The following is a 16,577-nucleotide window of genomic DNA, read 5'->3' on the forward strand; positions in this document are numbered from 1 at the left end:
TCCTTCAAAACCAGGGACATTTTTTAGCCACATTTGGTGCAGCCTTTAAATTGGGCCAGCCGTCGTTGCCTGGCTGTGATGTAATCGGCCTTCGGTGGCTGCGGCCTAGGAATTGGGACTTACCTAATGTTAACAATGCACCCAAAGAGGTGGGCAATACCCGCATTGTCAAATCGTCCTTAAATTCATCACAAAGATTATTTAACAAGGTACCTCGCAGCACGTTCTCTCCCCAGTGAGTTTCTTTGGCCTGGATCTGGAAGTCAATGGAGTAGTTGGCAATGGTCTGCCGCCCCTGCTTCAAGTTCAGCAGGCAATGAGCCGCCGCTTTGGCGCTCGACCCCTTGTCAAACACACTCTTAAACTTTAACAGAAAAGCAGGATAGGTTATTTCGGGGTCGGCTCGGAGAACCACCTGAGCCCACTGCAGTGTGCAGTCGCACAACAAGTGAACAAAAACTGCAAGTTTTGCGCCATCATCTTCAAACAAACTCCTTTGTTGACAAAAATTCAACAAAATTTGCATTAAAACCCAGCACACTTTGATAGCTCACCAGTGAAGGGCTCACGGGCAGGTAGACTCATAAAATCATATGTAGTGTTTTTTCCCTGTAGTGGTGCAGCTGAGTTTTTGGTGTGTGGCAAACACTAACCCTTGTTAAAAACTCACTGTTTGACTTATTCATTCATTATTATGTTGGAGAGGTATGTGGGGAATGTATACACCCCGTCCTGCACCATGCACCTTGAGAAAGACATCACACATGAAACAGATAGATGCTCCTTTTGCTATCAGTATGATGCTGATTGGGATTCTGAGCCTAAATGTCCTCACAACCTCACCACAGTCACTGGTCCACACATTCACTGGAAGGATAAAGTTTATTGATGTATTTTGTCCTCACGGTGGCGCCAAAACACAATCAAATAGTTCACATGTTCCTCGTAGAAATTCATCACATTATGAAAACATGAAATTAAAATGCTTATAATTTTAACATTGTCTACTTGTTGATTAATTATTGATTCAATTTTTGATACAGATTTCTTTCACTAATTATGAAAAAAATGCATTCAAGTAAAACGTAAACTGTGAAAAAACAAACAAACAAAGCAGGACTTTACACTCAGGATTTGACTCTCACAGTTGCAGACAATTATTTTTCATAGATTTTAATATGTGTGTTATATTTTTATATTTTGTGAATCTAAGCAGGTGGGTTTTGCTCCTGTGGATTCTGGTTCTTCTCTGCGTTGAAACAGGAAGTAATCTTTTTAATGCAGGCGTCAGAGAGGAAAGGCACCTTCTCTAGACGAGACAAGTAGACAAGGGGCTGGATTGTGCTGCTGATGTTCAGAAAGGCAAAACCCGCGGGCTGCACGTAGCAGCGAAACACATGAGGGGAGTAGTAGTCCTCAAATGGAAACAGAGCAACAAGTGGCAGGTAGTTGAACACGATGATACACAGGATAGAGAGCACCATCTTGAAGGCCTTCTTTTTCATGGGGTGCATTGCATCTTTCCCTGCACCGGTGGACTTCTTCAGTGCCCACAGGATGCTTGCGTTACACACCATCATCCAAGTAAATGTTGCCACTACCTCACCGGTGAACAGCTTTTCAAAGTTGGGGAGTCCTCCCACCATCTTGGCTGCTGAGTATGCAAAGGTGAGGCAGAGCACCAGCACTGAGAGGCCTAACCTGTACTTGAAGTGTTTAAGTTGCCCAAAAGCGATTGGAAAGAGTACAGCTACAAAGCGATCCAAGCAGATGCAGGAGAGGAACAACGGACCGCTGGTATCTTTCACGCCAAAGGAGAACTTAAGGGCAGACCACACCTCTTTGAGCTGCCAGAGGTAGAGATTAAGAAAGCTCAGGGGGGTCATTGCACCAAAGTAGGCATCCATGAAGGCCAAGCAGCCCAAGAATATGTCTGAAGTGGAGGGCTCTTTGCGATTGTGGATGAGAATAGCAATGACGAGTAAGTTGGCCGGGATACCCACAATTACATTGATGCACTGCATGGCCAGGTCAAAGAGAATGGCCTCTATCAGGTTTTCGCACCCATCAAACACACTGAAGGATTTTACCGTGCTGTTTATGAATGCTGTGGTATTGAGAGGCAGCTGGGTCAGGATGGATGTTGAGCTGAGTGATGAATCATTTGTGTCCATGTTTGTGTTACCACAAAAATCAGCAGTCTGATGGGAGAGGAGCGAGAAGGATTATTGAGCTACTTCTGACCAGTCGTAGAAAACAGCAGCTGATACCACTGAAGCCATGCAATTAAAGTGTTTCAATTTCTTTTAAATTAGTGAAGCCACAGCCTGTCTGTTAATTAGAATCCCTGCTGAGATTTATCTTACAAGTAGAGATAAAGTAGCTCCAGAGACCATTCCCAGACAGTAAAAACATGTCACAAACACCGTCAGAGCCTCTCCTCAGGCTGTTATCATGTTATTGTGTCTGTGCGGACTCTCCTCTGGGAAACGTGACTCCCCCTAGGAACATGTAACTCACTTAAGAGAGTCATTCTAAAAGCACCACCCTTTCACAGAAGGATAAAAAGGGCAGTGATTGCCAAATTAAAATGGAAAAGGTCATATTCTGTTCAAGATTATTGTAAGTAATGTCAGTGGGAATTTGGTCATTTCTGGGAGCTTTTAAAAGCCCATTTCTGACATTTAGCTCATCTTTAAGCTAATTTCAAAAAAGAAGGATGATAACTTGGAAAATGAATTTTATCAAAGGTGGACTGATGGAATAAAAACATTCATAAGCCACAAGCTTAGGTTCTCCGTCTTTGGGTCCTAAAAGAAGATTTTTGATTTTTCTTCTGCAGCTTTTATTGATAAATATCAGGTTTTGTTCTGGGCTTCGGGAATGTTTGCAGCAGCTCGTAGTCAGCTTGATTTGAACAATGTGAAAGTGCAAGAGTTTTTAAATGGAGTACACCTGAGCTACCTCCAGTAATGAACTATTAAAGCCAGAGGCTGTGACTGTTTCTTGCCATCAAGGGAACTGTTCTGCTATAATACAGATCTTTCTTGAGCTCTGTTCCTTAGTGGGCGATGTTTCTGAGGTGCTTCTGCTGCAGGCCACAAACACTCCGGTGGGACTAATCACGGGAGGAGTAATCTTTGGCAAAGATGCTCGTCCCTGGAAATGTCACATCTAATCAATTGTATATTTCTTTGGGTAATCACTGGAAAATGAAGTCTATATTACAGAATTTACAAAGAACACATTTCTGAGGGTTTAATCAGGTGTGGATCACAGCACTGTACTGATGTTGATTTGCATTTTTAAAATTCTGATGAGGTGATTTTTGCTGATTATTGTATTGCACTGCATCCAATAATGCATGAAAGCAAAGGCTATTAAATATTTGATTTTGAAATTTGGAACACTTCTGTCATGTTTTATGAAAACTCATATTGTAATTACCCACCAAAAATCACATGTTTTTTAAATTTAATTTCAGATTTGTCCTTTGCAGCATTCTTGTCACTGTAGATATGTTCATATGTTTGTTTTTAAATAGAAAACACCTTTTACAGCTAAAGCACGCAGAGATGCTACCATTTTTTATTAAATAAAGTCACTCCATGCATAACGAAGATGAAGATGAAGATGTGCGCAATGTCAAGCGAGGAAAAAATAAACAGACCTCTTTCCATTTGTCACTTTGATAATTTCTTGGAACAGAGTTAACCTCTAATCCCTCAAATCTGAATTATTGATCTGTTACTTTAATATATGGTTTGGCATCTGTGCTCTTATCAAGGACACATACTGAGTGAAACAGTTTGATTAGAAACAAACTTCTTGAAATAAAACCCAAGTACAAAATCATTTTAAAGCATCTCAATGTTCTACTCACCTGTTTGAATGATTCCTCTAAGCTGAGCAGTAAGTGTGACGCTGAGCGTGTTACAGGTGTTCATTTATAAGTTCTCTGAAGTGTCGTGTATTTGACGCCAACCAGGGGAGGTTCTGTCTGACATCATGAGGGGCTGACTCTTCAGTAGAGAGACTGTTGTGACGAAGAGTTTCTGTATTGTGCTGATATTTTTACACAAGCAAGAAATCTCTGAACTGTGCCAGGGGTTATAGATAAGCTTGCCAGTGTCAATTTTCTTTGACAGGGAGCATCACGGGACCAGTCTGATGATGCTCTCTGTTCACTGGGAGCGATGAATGCTGTCCTCAATCACTGAACACAAGTGCAGGAAAACATCAGCAGTCGAGAGCAGATCTAAATTGTGTTTGCTGGGTTTTAGTGCATCAGTGTCTCACTCATGTAGCTGAAGAAAACAGCTATTTTAGATTCCCAATGGAGTGCTCATCAGTTACAAGTGAAGTTGAAAAGAAGCTGTGGCAGGTGCATAAAGCCTGTGTGTGTGAGAGTTATGAATCAGGACGTACTGGGATCGATTGTTTCACAGAGCGGTTAATTTTGAGGCTCTGCTAAGTAGAACCCAATGTTCTGTTTCCATGTGAAGACAAGAAGGAAAACCCACAATGATCCAGAAGTGAGGGAGACAGAGAGAGAAAAAAGGGGGTGGGATTTATTTGCATTACTTCTTTTTTGTCTAGGGGGGCAGCAGAGGATCATTGTACCTGTTTGACAAGCACAGCAGGTTCCCACAAGTAGAACCTGACGCTTATGGTAAATGGCCTGTATTTGTATCCGGTCGTTAAGTCTGACGTCACTAGCCGTCCATATATCCATATACCATATATGTCCATATATCAAACGATCACTATGGCATTACTGAGAGTTGAAAAACTGTCTTTCATCTTTAATAAAATGATCAGCGTTCTGCTCTACCAGGTGTAACAATTGAGTTTAACATCCAGGCATCCATGAAAACGGAATTTATGACATTTAACGGAGTTAGAAGTTAGCAGGAAGTTAGCTCGCTAGCTTCTATCTAAATACAATATAGCATGTCCTGACTGCAGGGTTTTGGAAACAAATTAAAACGTACAGCTCTGTTATCACTTCCAACATAAATGAAGACAGAAAACAGCAGTGACGTTTGTAGGGTTACTGAAGTTTGGCTAGCTGGTATATAATGATGTGCTGCGTGACTGCTAGCGACACAGCTATGTTAGCATAATATAAACAAGATAACTTTTTTTCCACTCGATAACGTGAGTGTTCTCGGTGGTCAGGAACAAATGTAATTGCATGGCAGGATGCTGTAAAAGGACCAAACTTCAGCCAGGAGAACAACTGAGATAATCCATCCACAATACGAGGTTAGTCATTCATATACTGCTGCATGGGCTGGGCTGTAGTTACATCCTAAGGTTTTTAAAAACTGAGCTTAAATAAATGATTAGCAGTAATAAAAGCCGAGGGAGGTCAACAGTGATCACTGACTGTTTTAGGAGCTTTTTGAGATTAAATAGAAGAAAATACATAACATAAAACATGTTAACAACACAAAAGCCATATTAAACGCAGACTACTTTAGGCCCGGAAGTAGGCTTCGTCACGTCATCACTTAACGACCGGATAGCGCTTTACTTAGTCCCTATGGACCCCAAAGTGCTTTGCACTACATACAGTCATCCACCCATTCACACACTGTTGATGGCAAGCTACATTGTAGAAACTGACAGAGGCAAGGCTGCTGGACACTGGCTCCACTGGGCCCTCTGACCACCACCAGTAGGAAACGGGTGAAGTGTCTTGCCCAAGGACACAACGACCGAGACTGTCGGAGCCAGGGCTCAAACCGGCAACCTTCCGATTACAAGACGAACTGCCAACTTTTGAGCCACAATCACCCCCTATCCTTCCTATCCGGTTGTTCAGTCTGACGTCACTAGCCGTGTCTGGGTCTAAACTCCGCTGCAGATCCATATATCAAACGATCACTATGGCATTACTGAGAGTTGAAAAACTGTCTAAAGTCTTTCATCTTTAATAAAATGATCAGCGTTCTGCTCTACCAGGTGTAACAATTGAGTTTAACATCCAGGCATCCATGAAAACGGAATTTATGACATTTAACGGAGTTAGAAGTTAGCAGGAAGTTAGCTCGCTAGCTTCTATCTAAATAAAATATAGCATGTCCTGACTGCAGGGTTTTGGAAACAAATTAAAACGTACAGCTCTGCTATCACTTCCAGCATAAATGAAGACAGAAAACTAAACAGCAGTGATGTTTGTAGGGTTACTGAAGTTTGGCTAGTTGGTATATAATGATGTGCTACGTGACCGCTAGCGACACAGCTATGTTAGCATAATATAAACAAGCTAACTTTTTTTCCACTCGATAAAAGTTAACGTGAGTGTTCTCGGTGGTCAGGAACAAATGTAATCGCATGGCAGGATGCTGTAAAAGGTCCAAACTTCAGCCAGGAGAACAACTGAGATAATCCATCCACAATACGAGGTTAGTCATTCATATACTGCTGCATGGGCTGGGCTGTAGTTACATCCTAAGGTTTTAAAAACCGAGCTTAAATAAATGATTAGTGGTAATAAAAGCCGAGGGAGGTCAACAGGGATCACTGACTGTTTTAGGAGCTTTTTGAGATCAAATAGAAGAAAATACATAACATTAAACATGTTAACAACACAAAAGCCATATTAAACGCAGACTACTTTAGAACCGGAAGTAGGATTCGTCGCATCATCACTGAACAACCGGATTCTTGTGGTTCTGCACTGTGTCCTGCACATTCTTCCTGCTTTCTCTGCATCTTTCAAATTAAAACACTAAGCCTGTGCATCTCCAACCAAACCATTGGTGCACCAGCATAAGGACAAGTGCAAAAGAAACAGAAGAGTAACAAATGGAGCTTAAGCTTAAAAAATTACATATACAGTAGGGAATGTGTTTATGCAGAACCAAACAAATCCACAATAAAATCCAATGCAGGACAAATTTATACCAACTTAATAGGATTTAATAAAGAATAATCTATTCATGTCAAAAGCCTGTAATACAAATCATAATCTTGGCTGCTTCAGTGGGTCATATAATTGTAGTAAAGTTGAGTCACATCTTATAAAAACACAAGCTGTGAGGAAATCACAGTGCTATATAGATCTATTCCTACAGTGACTTGGGAACTGGTCTGGGGCTCTGGGGGGGGGAAGCAAGGTAATCCACTCACACCCTTCTCTTCAGCACAATGGACTAGAGAGACATGACTTTATTTGGAACACATGAAAGACGTTGTGTATTTTCATATTATGAGAGAGATTAAGGTGAACAGAAACTGGGTTAACCAGTGCTGCGATTTCAAACAACCTGATGAATGTTGATTTGAGTTTCTTAGATTCAGTATGAAGAGGTACGTAGTGTGTGGACAACTGTACCTTCTGACCGATGGTGTATTCTGGAGCGGGAGTTTTATGCCAGTCGGCATGTTTGTTGCATTCTTTGGTGCGTAACAGTGCCACCTGAGTGGCCCTCCAAAGCTGGCGACACATGCAGAGGTGAAACTGGACCAAAGGAACAAAGTACTCACCTTCCACGGCCAAGAACGGGGGGGCTGATACCCTAGGGAGTACGCCCTGTAGCCGAAGACTTCAAGCTGTTGTGGGTATACTCCACCCCGGGCAATTGCTCGCTCCAGATGGTTTGGTTGGAGGCGACGATGCAGCGAAGCACGGTCTTCAGCTCCTGACTGGCGTGCTCCGTTTGTCCGTTGCTCTGTGGTAACCAGAAGAGAGACTAACCTTTTCTTCTAGAGGTGAGCAGAGTTCCTTTCATACCTGAGAGGTTAATTGAGGTCCATGATCCCATACTATATCCTCCGGGATGCCATGGAGGGCGAACACGTGGTTAGTGAGCTGCTGGGCTGTCTCCAGGACCGATGTGACTTTAGGAAGTGCTACAAAGTGAGCAGATTTAGAAAACTGATCAGCAACAGTCATTATTGTGTTGTTACCTGCTGACGGGGGTAGGCCGATGGCGAAGTCCACATGATATTAAACCACGGCTGAGCTGGTGGTTGTAGCAAGCCAGTCGGTGGTTGATTCCCCAATTTGTCTCGGGCACATGTAGAGCAGGTGGAGACATATTCCTGAGCATCTGGTGACAAGGTGAGTCACCAGAAATAGCGCTGGATGAAGGTAATCATTCTGTTTACTTCTAAATGGCATGTGAAGCAGGCGGTATGAGCCCAGTGTGGCACCCGGGAGTGGACGGTGGACGGAACAAAGATTGCCCTGCGAGCCCTCCTCCGGGATCCGGTTCGGCTCTTAATCTCCCGAACGGCCAACTCGATCTCCCATGTGATTGCTCCAATAGTGCAAGTTGCTGGAAGGATGGGCTCAGGATCCTGTTTCTCCTTGTGCGTCGAAAACTGCCGGGACAGAGCGTCCAGCTTCACATTCCGGGACCCTGGCATGTATGTAATTGAGAAGTTAAAGCGGATGAAGGAAAGAGCCCATCTGGCTTGCAGTGCGTTGAGTCATTTTGCTCCATGTAAGTAAGCCAGGTTCTTATGGTCTGTCTAAACGATAAATGGCTGAGCCATGCCCTCCAACCAGTGCCTCCACTCCTCCAAGGCCAGTTTGATTGCAAAGAACTTCCAGTCTCCCACATCATAGTTGGGCACTGTAGGAGAGAGATGGCGAGAGAAAAAGGCACAGGGCCATAGCTTACCATCTCGTTGCTGGGAGAGGGTGGCGCCGACTCCAGAATCCCAGGCATCCACCTCCACTATAAACTGGAGGTGCAAGTCGGCTTGTGTCAGGATGTGTGCGGTAGTGAAATGCTCCTTTAACTTAGTGAAGGCCTTTTGAGCTGCTGGGTCCCACTGAAAAGGGATCTTGGGGGAGGTCAAATGGGTCAAAGGTAAGGCGATTTTACTGAAGTTCCTGATGAATCTGCAATAAATATCTGTGGGTTCTGGCCATTCCACAACCACTCTAACCTTAGCTGGGTCTGGCTTGAGTTCATTTAGTTGAGTTCGATTATGTAGCCCAAAAATAACATTTTGCACATGAAATTCACATTTTTCTCCTTTAACAAAAAGTCTGTTCTAAAGCAGCTGCTGGAAGACCTGTCTTACATGGTTATGTGTTCAGTTTCAGTCTTAGAGAAGATTAGAATAATGTCTAAATACACGAAGATGAAACGGTTGAAAAAGTCCCCGAGTACATCATTAACCAACGTCTGGAAGACGTTAGCCCGAACGGCATCACAAGGTACTCAAAGTGACCGAGATGTGTGTTAAAGGTTGTCTTCCATTTGTCAACCACGCGGATTCTAAACAAGTGATACGAATTAACGACTCGTAGGCCCGTAAGCCCCAGGAGCAGTTCGATTGCCCAATCATACATCCTGTGGGGGCATAATGCCCGCACTCAGTCTTCACGAAACACTTTGGCCATGTCATGATAGACCGATGGCACCAGAGAAAGATCTGGGGGTTCTGAGACTGGTGGCAATTTGAATGCTGAAGCAGGGGGAGTGGCAGATTTAAGACAGTCCACTTGGCACTCCCCCCACCCAGATGTGCACGTCTTCTTCCAATTAATATGAGGGTTATATTGTTGCAACCAGGGGTGACCTAAAACAAACGGTGTTTGAGGAGCTTGAAATACAAAAAAAAATCTGATGGTTTCTGAATGGTTTCTAGATAAAGTGAGGGCGACTGGTTCTGTAATGTGGGTGATGTCTGGCAGGTGCTTTATTGACAGAGTGGAAATCTGGAGTGAGAGTGGCAATGGCTCGGTAATTAAATTGAAATTTTGACGAGAGCCAAGTAAATGAAATTTTGTTTGATTGTGCCGGACACATTGCAACACAATGTGCCTCTCTTGCCACAAACCAAACACGGAGACCAGACGACAGGCGAGAGTGGCCCAACTGCATGGGCTCCTCCTGATTTAAGACCTTCCCCTGCTCACAGAGCTCCGCTTGGGCTCCCTCAGGCACCATCTTGGATTGCTCCGAAGGCTCGTGGGAGATGTAGTGCAGAGAGCTCCGACGGGCGCACAGATGATCATCATCTTTGATACACTACAGGTATGTCCCAATTCCTGGGCCGCAACCTTCGGAGGACACAGCCGTCGCGGTCTACATGGGCTGGGTCCTTCGAAGACCGAGAAGGCCAGAAAACACTGAAAAAAGCCAAACAATAACATTTTTAAGTTATCTAAGTGACTTATATATCATGTTTAACCTGAGTACCGAAAGAACATGGGAGGTCTAAAAACGATGTGCCGGGAGTCTGGTTTTCTCGCCGGCTTTAGTGAGCCTTGTCCTCCCAGTCAGCTATCTAGCTGGTGCGTAACAAACGTCTCCAGAAATGTCGGCGCACTTTTACAAATGCGTGATCTCTTGGTAAATCAAGCAGATATTTGAAGTTTACACAGCTACGTTCTCGCCTGAAAATACCTTAAAAGTTTATTTCGTGAGCATGAAAGAGTAAGAGTATTAAAACTAAGTAGCTGCCGCCATTTTTGGAAACTGGAATTGGCTGGGCCGTAGGGGGTAGGCTGGGCCACGAAGGATGCACTTGACCCATCCTTCATATCCAGGGAAATGAAGGAGGCATTTTTTAGCTGCATTTGGTGCAGCCTTCAAATTGGGCCAGGTGCCATTGCCTAGCTGTGATGTATACGGCCTTCAAGTTCATTGGGTACCTTATATACCTTATAGGTACCTTACATTAGGTAAGTCCCTAGGAACTGGGACTTACCTAATGTTAACAATGCTCCCAAAGAGGTGGGCAATACCCGCATTGTCAAATTGTCCTTAAATTCATCACAAAGATTATTTAACAAGGTACCTCGCAGCACGTTCTCTCCCCAGCGAGTTTCTTTGGCCTGGATCTGGAAGTCAATGGAGTAGTTGGCCATTGTCTGCCACCCCTGCTTCAAATTCAGCAGGCGATGAGCCGCCGCTTTGGGGCTCGACCCCTTGTCAAACACACTCTTAAACTTTAACAGAAAAGAAGGATAGGTTATTTCGGGGTCGCCTCAGAAAACCGCCTGAGCCCACTGCAGTGCGTGGTTGCACAAGTGAACAAAAACTGCAAGTTTTGCGCCATCATCCTCAAACAAAAAAAATCAATGAAATTTGCATTAAAACCCTGCACATTTTGATAGCTCATATTAAATTTAGTTCTTTGCATTCTTTTGGCAGCGAAGAAAAACACGGCTCAAAGTGGTCTAACTCAAAAAATGATCTTTAATTTTACATTTTCCAGAAAATGGAGACTGAGCACAGAGACTGCGGAGTCTGACTGCGGTAGCAGCCAGGATGGTTATATTATGCAGCACGTCACACACACACACTCAGTTTACTCAGTTCCTCTTTGTGTGTGAAACTTCCTCTTTTCTCCAGTTCCCCTGTCTAAGGTCTGTTGGCAGGGCAACTTCTCACCCTTAACCTAGTTCTTGTCTCGTCTGAGCTTAAAATACATAAAACAATATAATCAGACAATAAGCACTAAGAATATATATTAAATATATGACACTCACCAGTGAAGGGCTCAGGGGCAGGTAGGCAAAGACTCGAGGTACCTGGTTCTGGGGCGGGAGGAGCCGGCTCCACCATGGGCGCTGCCGCTCCATCCGAGGGAGGATTGGCTGCAGGTGCTGTGCTCTCCCCGCTGGAGAGTGCGGGGAGAGAGAGAGCAAAACATACACAAAACCTGCAACTATCATGAGCCAGCCGGACCAGGACACATCTAAGTGAGTCTCCCTAGTTGCCCTAACCAAACCACATTTTGAGTCAAAAATGTCTTCAGATCTTTGGTCCCCACAAAGATTGTTATGCAAACACTTTTAAAATGGTGAACTGTAAATTTTACACTTAAGCATTTTTCCGGGATTTAAAGAAAGGAAGAAATAACACATCCTATTTATAGTTTTTAGAGGTGTTGGAAGACAGATATTATTGCTAAGATGGCTTTTTCACTTGGGTTGTATGCTATGTTAACCTAACTGTGTGGTATTCTTGAACATACCAGTGTGCTTTATACATTTGAGCATGGCATGAATGTTCACTCAGTAGGAAAGAAAATATAGATCTGTATACAACACATTTAACTACATTGAATAAAATCATATGTAGTGTTTTTTCCCTGTAGTGGTGCAGCTGAGTTTTTGGTGTGTGGCAAACACTAACCCTTGTTAAAAACTCACTGTTTGACTTATTCATTCATTATTATGTTGGAGAGGTATGGTAAATGGTAAATGGCCTGTATTTGTATAGCGCTTTTCTAGTCCCTAAGGACCCCAAAGTGCTTTACACAACCTGTCATCCACCCATTCACACACACATTCACACACTGGTGATGGCAAGCTACAATGTAGCCACAGCCACCCTGGGGCGCACTGACAGAGGCGAGGCTGCCGGACACTGGCGCCACCGGGCCCTCTGACCACCACCAGTAGGCAACGGGTGAAGTGTCTTGCCCAAGGACACAACGACCAAGACTGTCCAAGCCGGGGCTCGAACCGGCAACCTTCCGATTACAAGGCGAACTCCCAACTCTTGAGCCACGATCGTATGTGGGGAATGTATACACCCCGTCCTGCACCATGCACCTTGAGAAAGACATCACACATGAAACAGATAGATGCTCCTTTTGCTATCAGTATGATGCTGATTGGGATTCTGAGCCTAAATGTCCTCACAACCTCACCACAGTCACTGGTCCACACATTCACTGGAAGGATAAAGTTTATTGATGTATTTTGTCCTCACGGTGGCGCCAAAACACAATCAAATAGTTCACATGTTCCTTGTAGCAATTCATCACATTATGAAAACATGAAATTAAAATGCTTATAATTTTAACATTGTCTACTAGTTGTTGATTAATTATTGATTCAATTTTTGATACAGATTTCTTTCACTGATTATGAAAAAAATGCATTCAAGTAAAACGTAAACTGTGAAAAAACAAACAAAAACAAAGCAGGACTTTACACTCAGGATTTGACTCTCACAGTTACAGACAATTATTTTTCATAGATTTTAATATGTGTGTTATAGTTTTATATTTTGTGAATCTAAGCAGGTGGGTTTTGCTCCTGTGGATTCTGGTTCTTCTCTGGGTCGAAACAGGAAGTAATCTTTTTAATGCAGGCGTCAGAGAGGAAAGGCACCTTCTCTAGACGAGACAAGTAGACAAGGGGCTGGATTGTGCTGCTGATGTTCAGAAAGGCAAAACCCGCGGGCTGCACGTAGCAGCGAAACACATGAGGGGAGTAGTAGTCCTCAAATGGAAACAGAGCAACAAGTGGCAGGTAGTTGAACACGATGATACACAGGATAGAGAGCACCATCTTGAAGGCCTTCTTTTTCATGGGGTGCATTGCATCTTTCCCTGCACCGGTGGACTTCTTCAGTGCCCACAGGATGCTTGCGTTACACACCACCATCCAAGTAAATGTTGCCAGTACCTCACCGGTGAACAGCTTTTCAAAGTTGGGGAGTCCTCCCACCATCTTGGCTGCTGAGTAGGCAAAGGTGAGGCAGAGCACCAGCACTGAGAGGCCTAACCTGTACTTGAAGTGTTTAAGTTGCCCAAAAGCGATTGGAAAGAGTACAGCTACAAAGCGATCCAAGCAGATGCAGGAGAGGAACAACGGACCGCTGGTGTCTTTCACGCCATAGGAGAACTTAATGGCAGACAACACCTCTTTGAGCTGCCAGAGGTAGAGATTAAGAAAGCTCAGGGGGGTCATTGCACCAAAGTAGGCATCCATGAAGGCCAAGCAGCCCAAGAATATGTCTGAAGTGGAGGGCTCTTTGCGATTGTGGATGAGAATAGCAATGACGAGTAAGTTGGCCGGGATACCCAAAATTACATTGATGCACTGAACGGCCAGGTCAAAGAGAACGGCCTCTATCAGGTTGTCGCACCCATCAATAGCACTGAAGGATGTTGCCGTGCTGTTTATGAATGCTGTGGTATTGAGAAGCAGCTGGGTCAGGATGGATGTTGAGCTGAGTGATGAATCATTTGTGTCCATGTTTGTGCTACCACAAAAATCAGCAGTCTGATGGGAGAGGAGCGAGAAGGATTATTGAGCTACTTCTGACCAGTAAGAAGCACAAAAAACAGCAGCTGATACCACTGAAGCCACGAAGTTATTAAAGTGTTTTGGTTTCTTTTACATCTGTGAAGCCACAGCCTGTCTGTTAATTATTATCCCTGCTTCTGATCTGCTGAGATTCATCTTACAAGTAGAGATAAAGTAGCTCCAGAGACAGTAAAAACATGTCGCAAACACCGTCAGAGCCTCTCCTCAGGCTGTTATCATGTTATTGTGTCTGTGCGGACTCTCCTCTGGGAAACGTGACTCCCCCTAGGAACATGTAACTCACTTAAGAGAGTCATTCTAAAAGCACCACCCTTTCACAGAAGGATAAAAAGGGCAGTGATTGCCAAATTAAAATGGAAAAGGTCATATTCTGTTCAAGATTATTGTAAGTAATGTCAGTGGGAATTTGATCATTTCTGGGAGCTTTTAAAAGCCCATTTCTGACATTTAGCTCATCTTTAAGCTAATTTCAATATAGAAGAATGATAACTTGGAAAATGAATTTTATCAAAGGTGGACTGATGGAATAAAAACATTCATAAGCCATAAGTTTCTCTGTCTTTGGGTCCTAAAAGAAGATTTTTGATTTTTCTTCTGCAGCTTTTTTTATTGATAAATATCAGGTTTTGTTCTGGGCTTCGGGAATGTTTGCAGCAGCTCGTAGTCAGCTTGATTTGAACAATGTGAAAGTGCAAGAGTTTTTAAATGGAGTACACCTGAGCTACCTCCAGTAATGAACTATTAAAGCCAGAGGCTGTGACTGTTCCTTGCCATCAAGGGAACTGTTCTGCTATAATACAGACCTTTCTTGAGCTCTGTTCCTTAGTGGGCGATGTTTCTGAGGTGCTTCTGCTGCAGGCCACAAACACTCCGGTGGGACTAATCACGGGAGGAGTAATCTTTGGCAAAGATGCTCGTCCCTGGAAATGTCACATCTAATCAATTGTATTTTTCTTTGGGCAATCACTGGAAAATGAAGTCTATATTACAGAATTTACAAAGAACACATTTCTGAGGGTTTAATCAGGTGTGGATCACAGCACTGTACTGATGTTGATTTGCATTTTTAAAATTCTGATGAGGTGATTTTTGCTGATTATTGTATTGCACTGCATCCAATAATGCATGAAAGCAAAGGCTATTAAATATTTGATTTTGAAATTTGGATTACTTCTATCATGTTTTATGAAAACTCATATTGTAATTACCCACCAAAAATTATTTTTTCTTAAAAAAATTTCAGATTTGTCCTTTGCAGAATTCTAGTCACTGTAGATAATTTCATATGTTTTTTTGCTTTACAGCTAAAACACGCAGAAATGCTACCGTTTGTTATTAAATAAAGTCACTCCATGCATAACGAAGATGAAGATGAAGATGTGCGCAATGTCAAGCGAGGAAAAAATAAACAGACCTCTTTCCATTTGTCACTTTGATAATTTCTTGGAACAGAGTTAACCTCTAATCCCTCAAATCTGAATTATTGATCTGTTACTTTAATATATGGTTTGGCATCTGTGCTCTTATCAAGGACACATACTGAGTGAAGCAGTTTGATTAGAAACAAACTTCTTGAATTAAAACCCATGTACAAAATCACATTGGACTTTGAAGCATTTTAAAGCATCTCAATGTTCTACTCACCTGTTTGAATGATTCCTCTAAGCTGAGCAGTAAGTGTGACGCTGAGCGTGTTACAGGTGTTCATTTATAAGTTCTCTGAAGTGTCGTGTATTTGACGCCAACCAGGGGAGGTTCTGTCTGACATCATGAGGGGCTGACTCTTCAGTAGAGAGACTGTTGTGATGAAGAGTTTCTGTATTGTGCTGATATTTTTACATAAGCAAGAAATTTGTGAACTGTGCCAGAGGTTATAGATAAGCTTGCCAGTGTCAATTTGCTTGACAGGGAGCATCACGGGACCAGTCTGATGATGCTCTCTGTTCACTGGGAGTGATGAATGCTGTCCTCAATCACTGAACACAAGTGCAGGAAAACATCAGCAGTCGAGAGCAGATCTAAATTGTGTTTGCTGGGTTTTAATGCATCAGTGTCTCACTCATGTAGCTGAAGAAAACAGCTAGTTTAGATTCCCAATGGAGTGCTCATCAGTTACAAGTGAAGGTGAAAAAAGATGTGGCAGGTGCATAAAGCCTGTGTGTGTGAGAGTTATGAGTCAGGACGTACTGGGACCGAATGTTTCACAGAGCGGTTAAAGTAGAACCCAGTGTTCTGTTTCCATGTGAAGACAAGAAGGAAAACCCACAATGATCCAGAAGTGAGGGAGACAGAGAGAGAAAAAAAGGGGTGGGATTTATTTGCATTACTTCTTTTTTGTCTAGAGGGGCAGCAGAGGATCATTGTACCTGTTTGACAAGCACAGCAGGTTCCCACAAGTAGAACCTGACGCTCATGCAGACATGACATGATATTTACAGTCTATTAAATTCCCCAGGAGCATCGCAAATCTACCGTTTCCACCTTCATCTATTACATAAATCTTTTTTTCTCCAAATATGACCGTCGGTTTCAT

At 43.1% G+C, this 16,577-nt stretch overlaps 3 protein-coding genes across 3 annotated transcripts in view; 1 reads left to right on the plus strand and 2 right to left on the minus strand.

The window, feature by feature from the left end:
- Positions 1-1,084: 1,084 nt before the first annotated feature.
- LOC309705793 (G-protein coupled receptor 183-like) lies at positions 1,085-2,346 on the minus strand. Its single transcript, XM_082531777.1, has one exon. The coding sequence runs from the start codon at positions 2,172-2,174 to the stop codon at positions 1,209-1,211; it is 966 nt and encodes a 321-aa protein (XP_082387903.1). The 5' UTR covers positions 2,175-2,346; the 3' UTR covers positions 1,085-1,208.
- A 3,486-nt stretch (positions 2,347-5,832) lies between these two features.
- The window catches only part of gcgra (glucagon receptor a), an 82,806-nt gene continuing 72,061 nt past the window's right edge, over positions 5,833-16,577 (plus strand). Inside the window, exon 1 of the mRNA XM_082530874.1 lies at positions 5,833-6,413. The gene's annotated coding sequence lies outside the window, so the exon portion shown is untranslated. The remainder of the gene's footprint in view (positions 6,414-16,577) is intronic.
- Positions 13,007-13,972, minus strand: LOC309705648 (G-protein coupled receptor 183-like; the record flags this gene model as incomplete). Its single annotated transcript, XM_082531574.1, has 1 exon — positions 13,007-13,972. The coding sequence occupies one exon, from the start codon at positions 13,970-13,972 to the stop codon at positions 13,007-13,009; it is 966 nt and encodes a 321-aa protein (XP_082387700.1).

The sequence above is a fragment of the Aulonocara stuartgranti genome (assembly GCF_965226115.1).
Source record: "Aulonocara stuartgranti genome assembly, chromosome: 4".
Classification (NCBI taxonomy): Eukaryota; Metazoa; Chordata; class Actinopteri; order Cichliformes; family Cichlidae; genus Aulonocara; species Aulonocara stuartgranti.

Bases quoted from the DNA above. Each gene is read 5' to 3' on its own strand.
- LOC309705793 (XM_082531777.1), bottom strand. From the start codon at position 2,174: ATGGACACAAATGATTCATCACTCAGCTCAACATCCATCCTGACCCAG.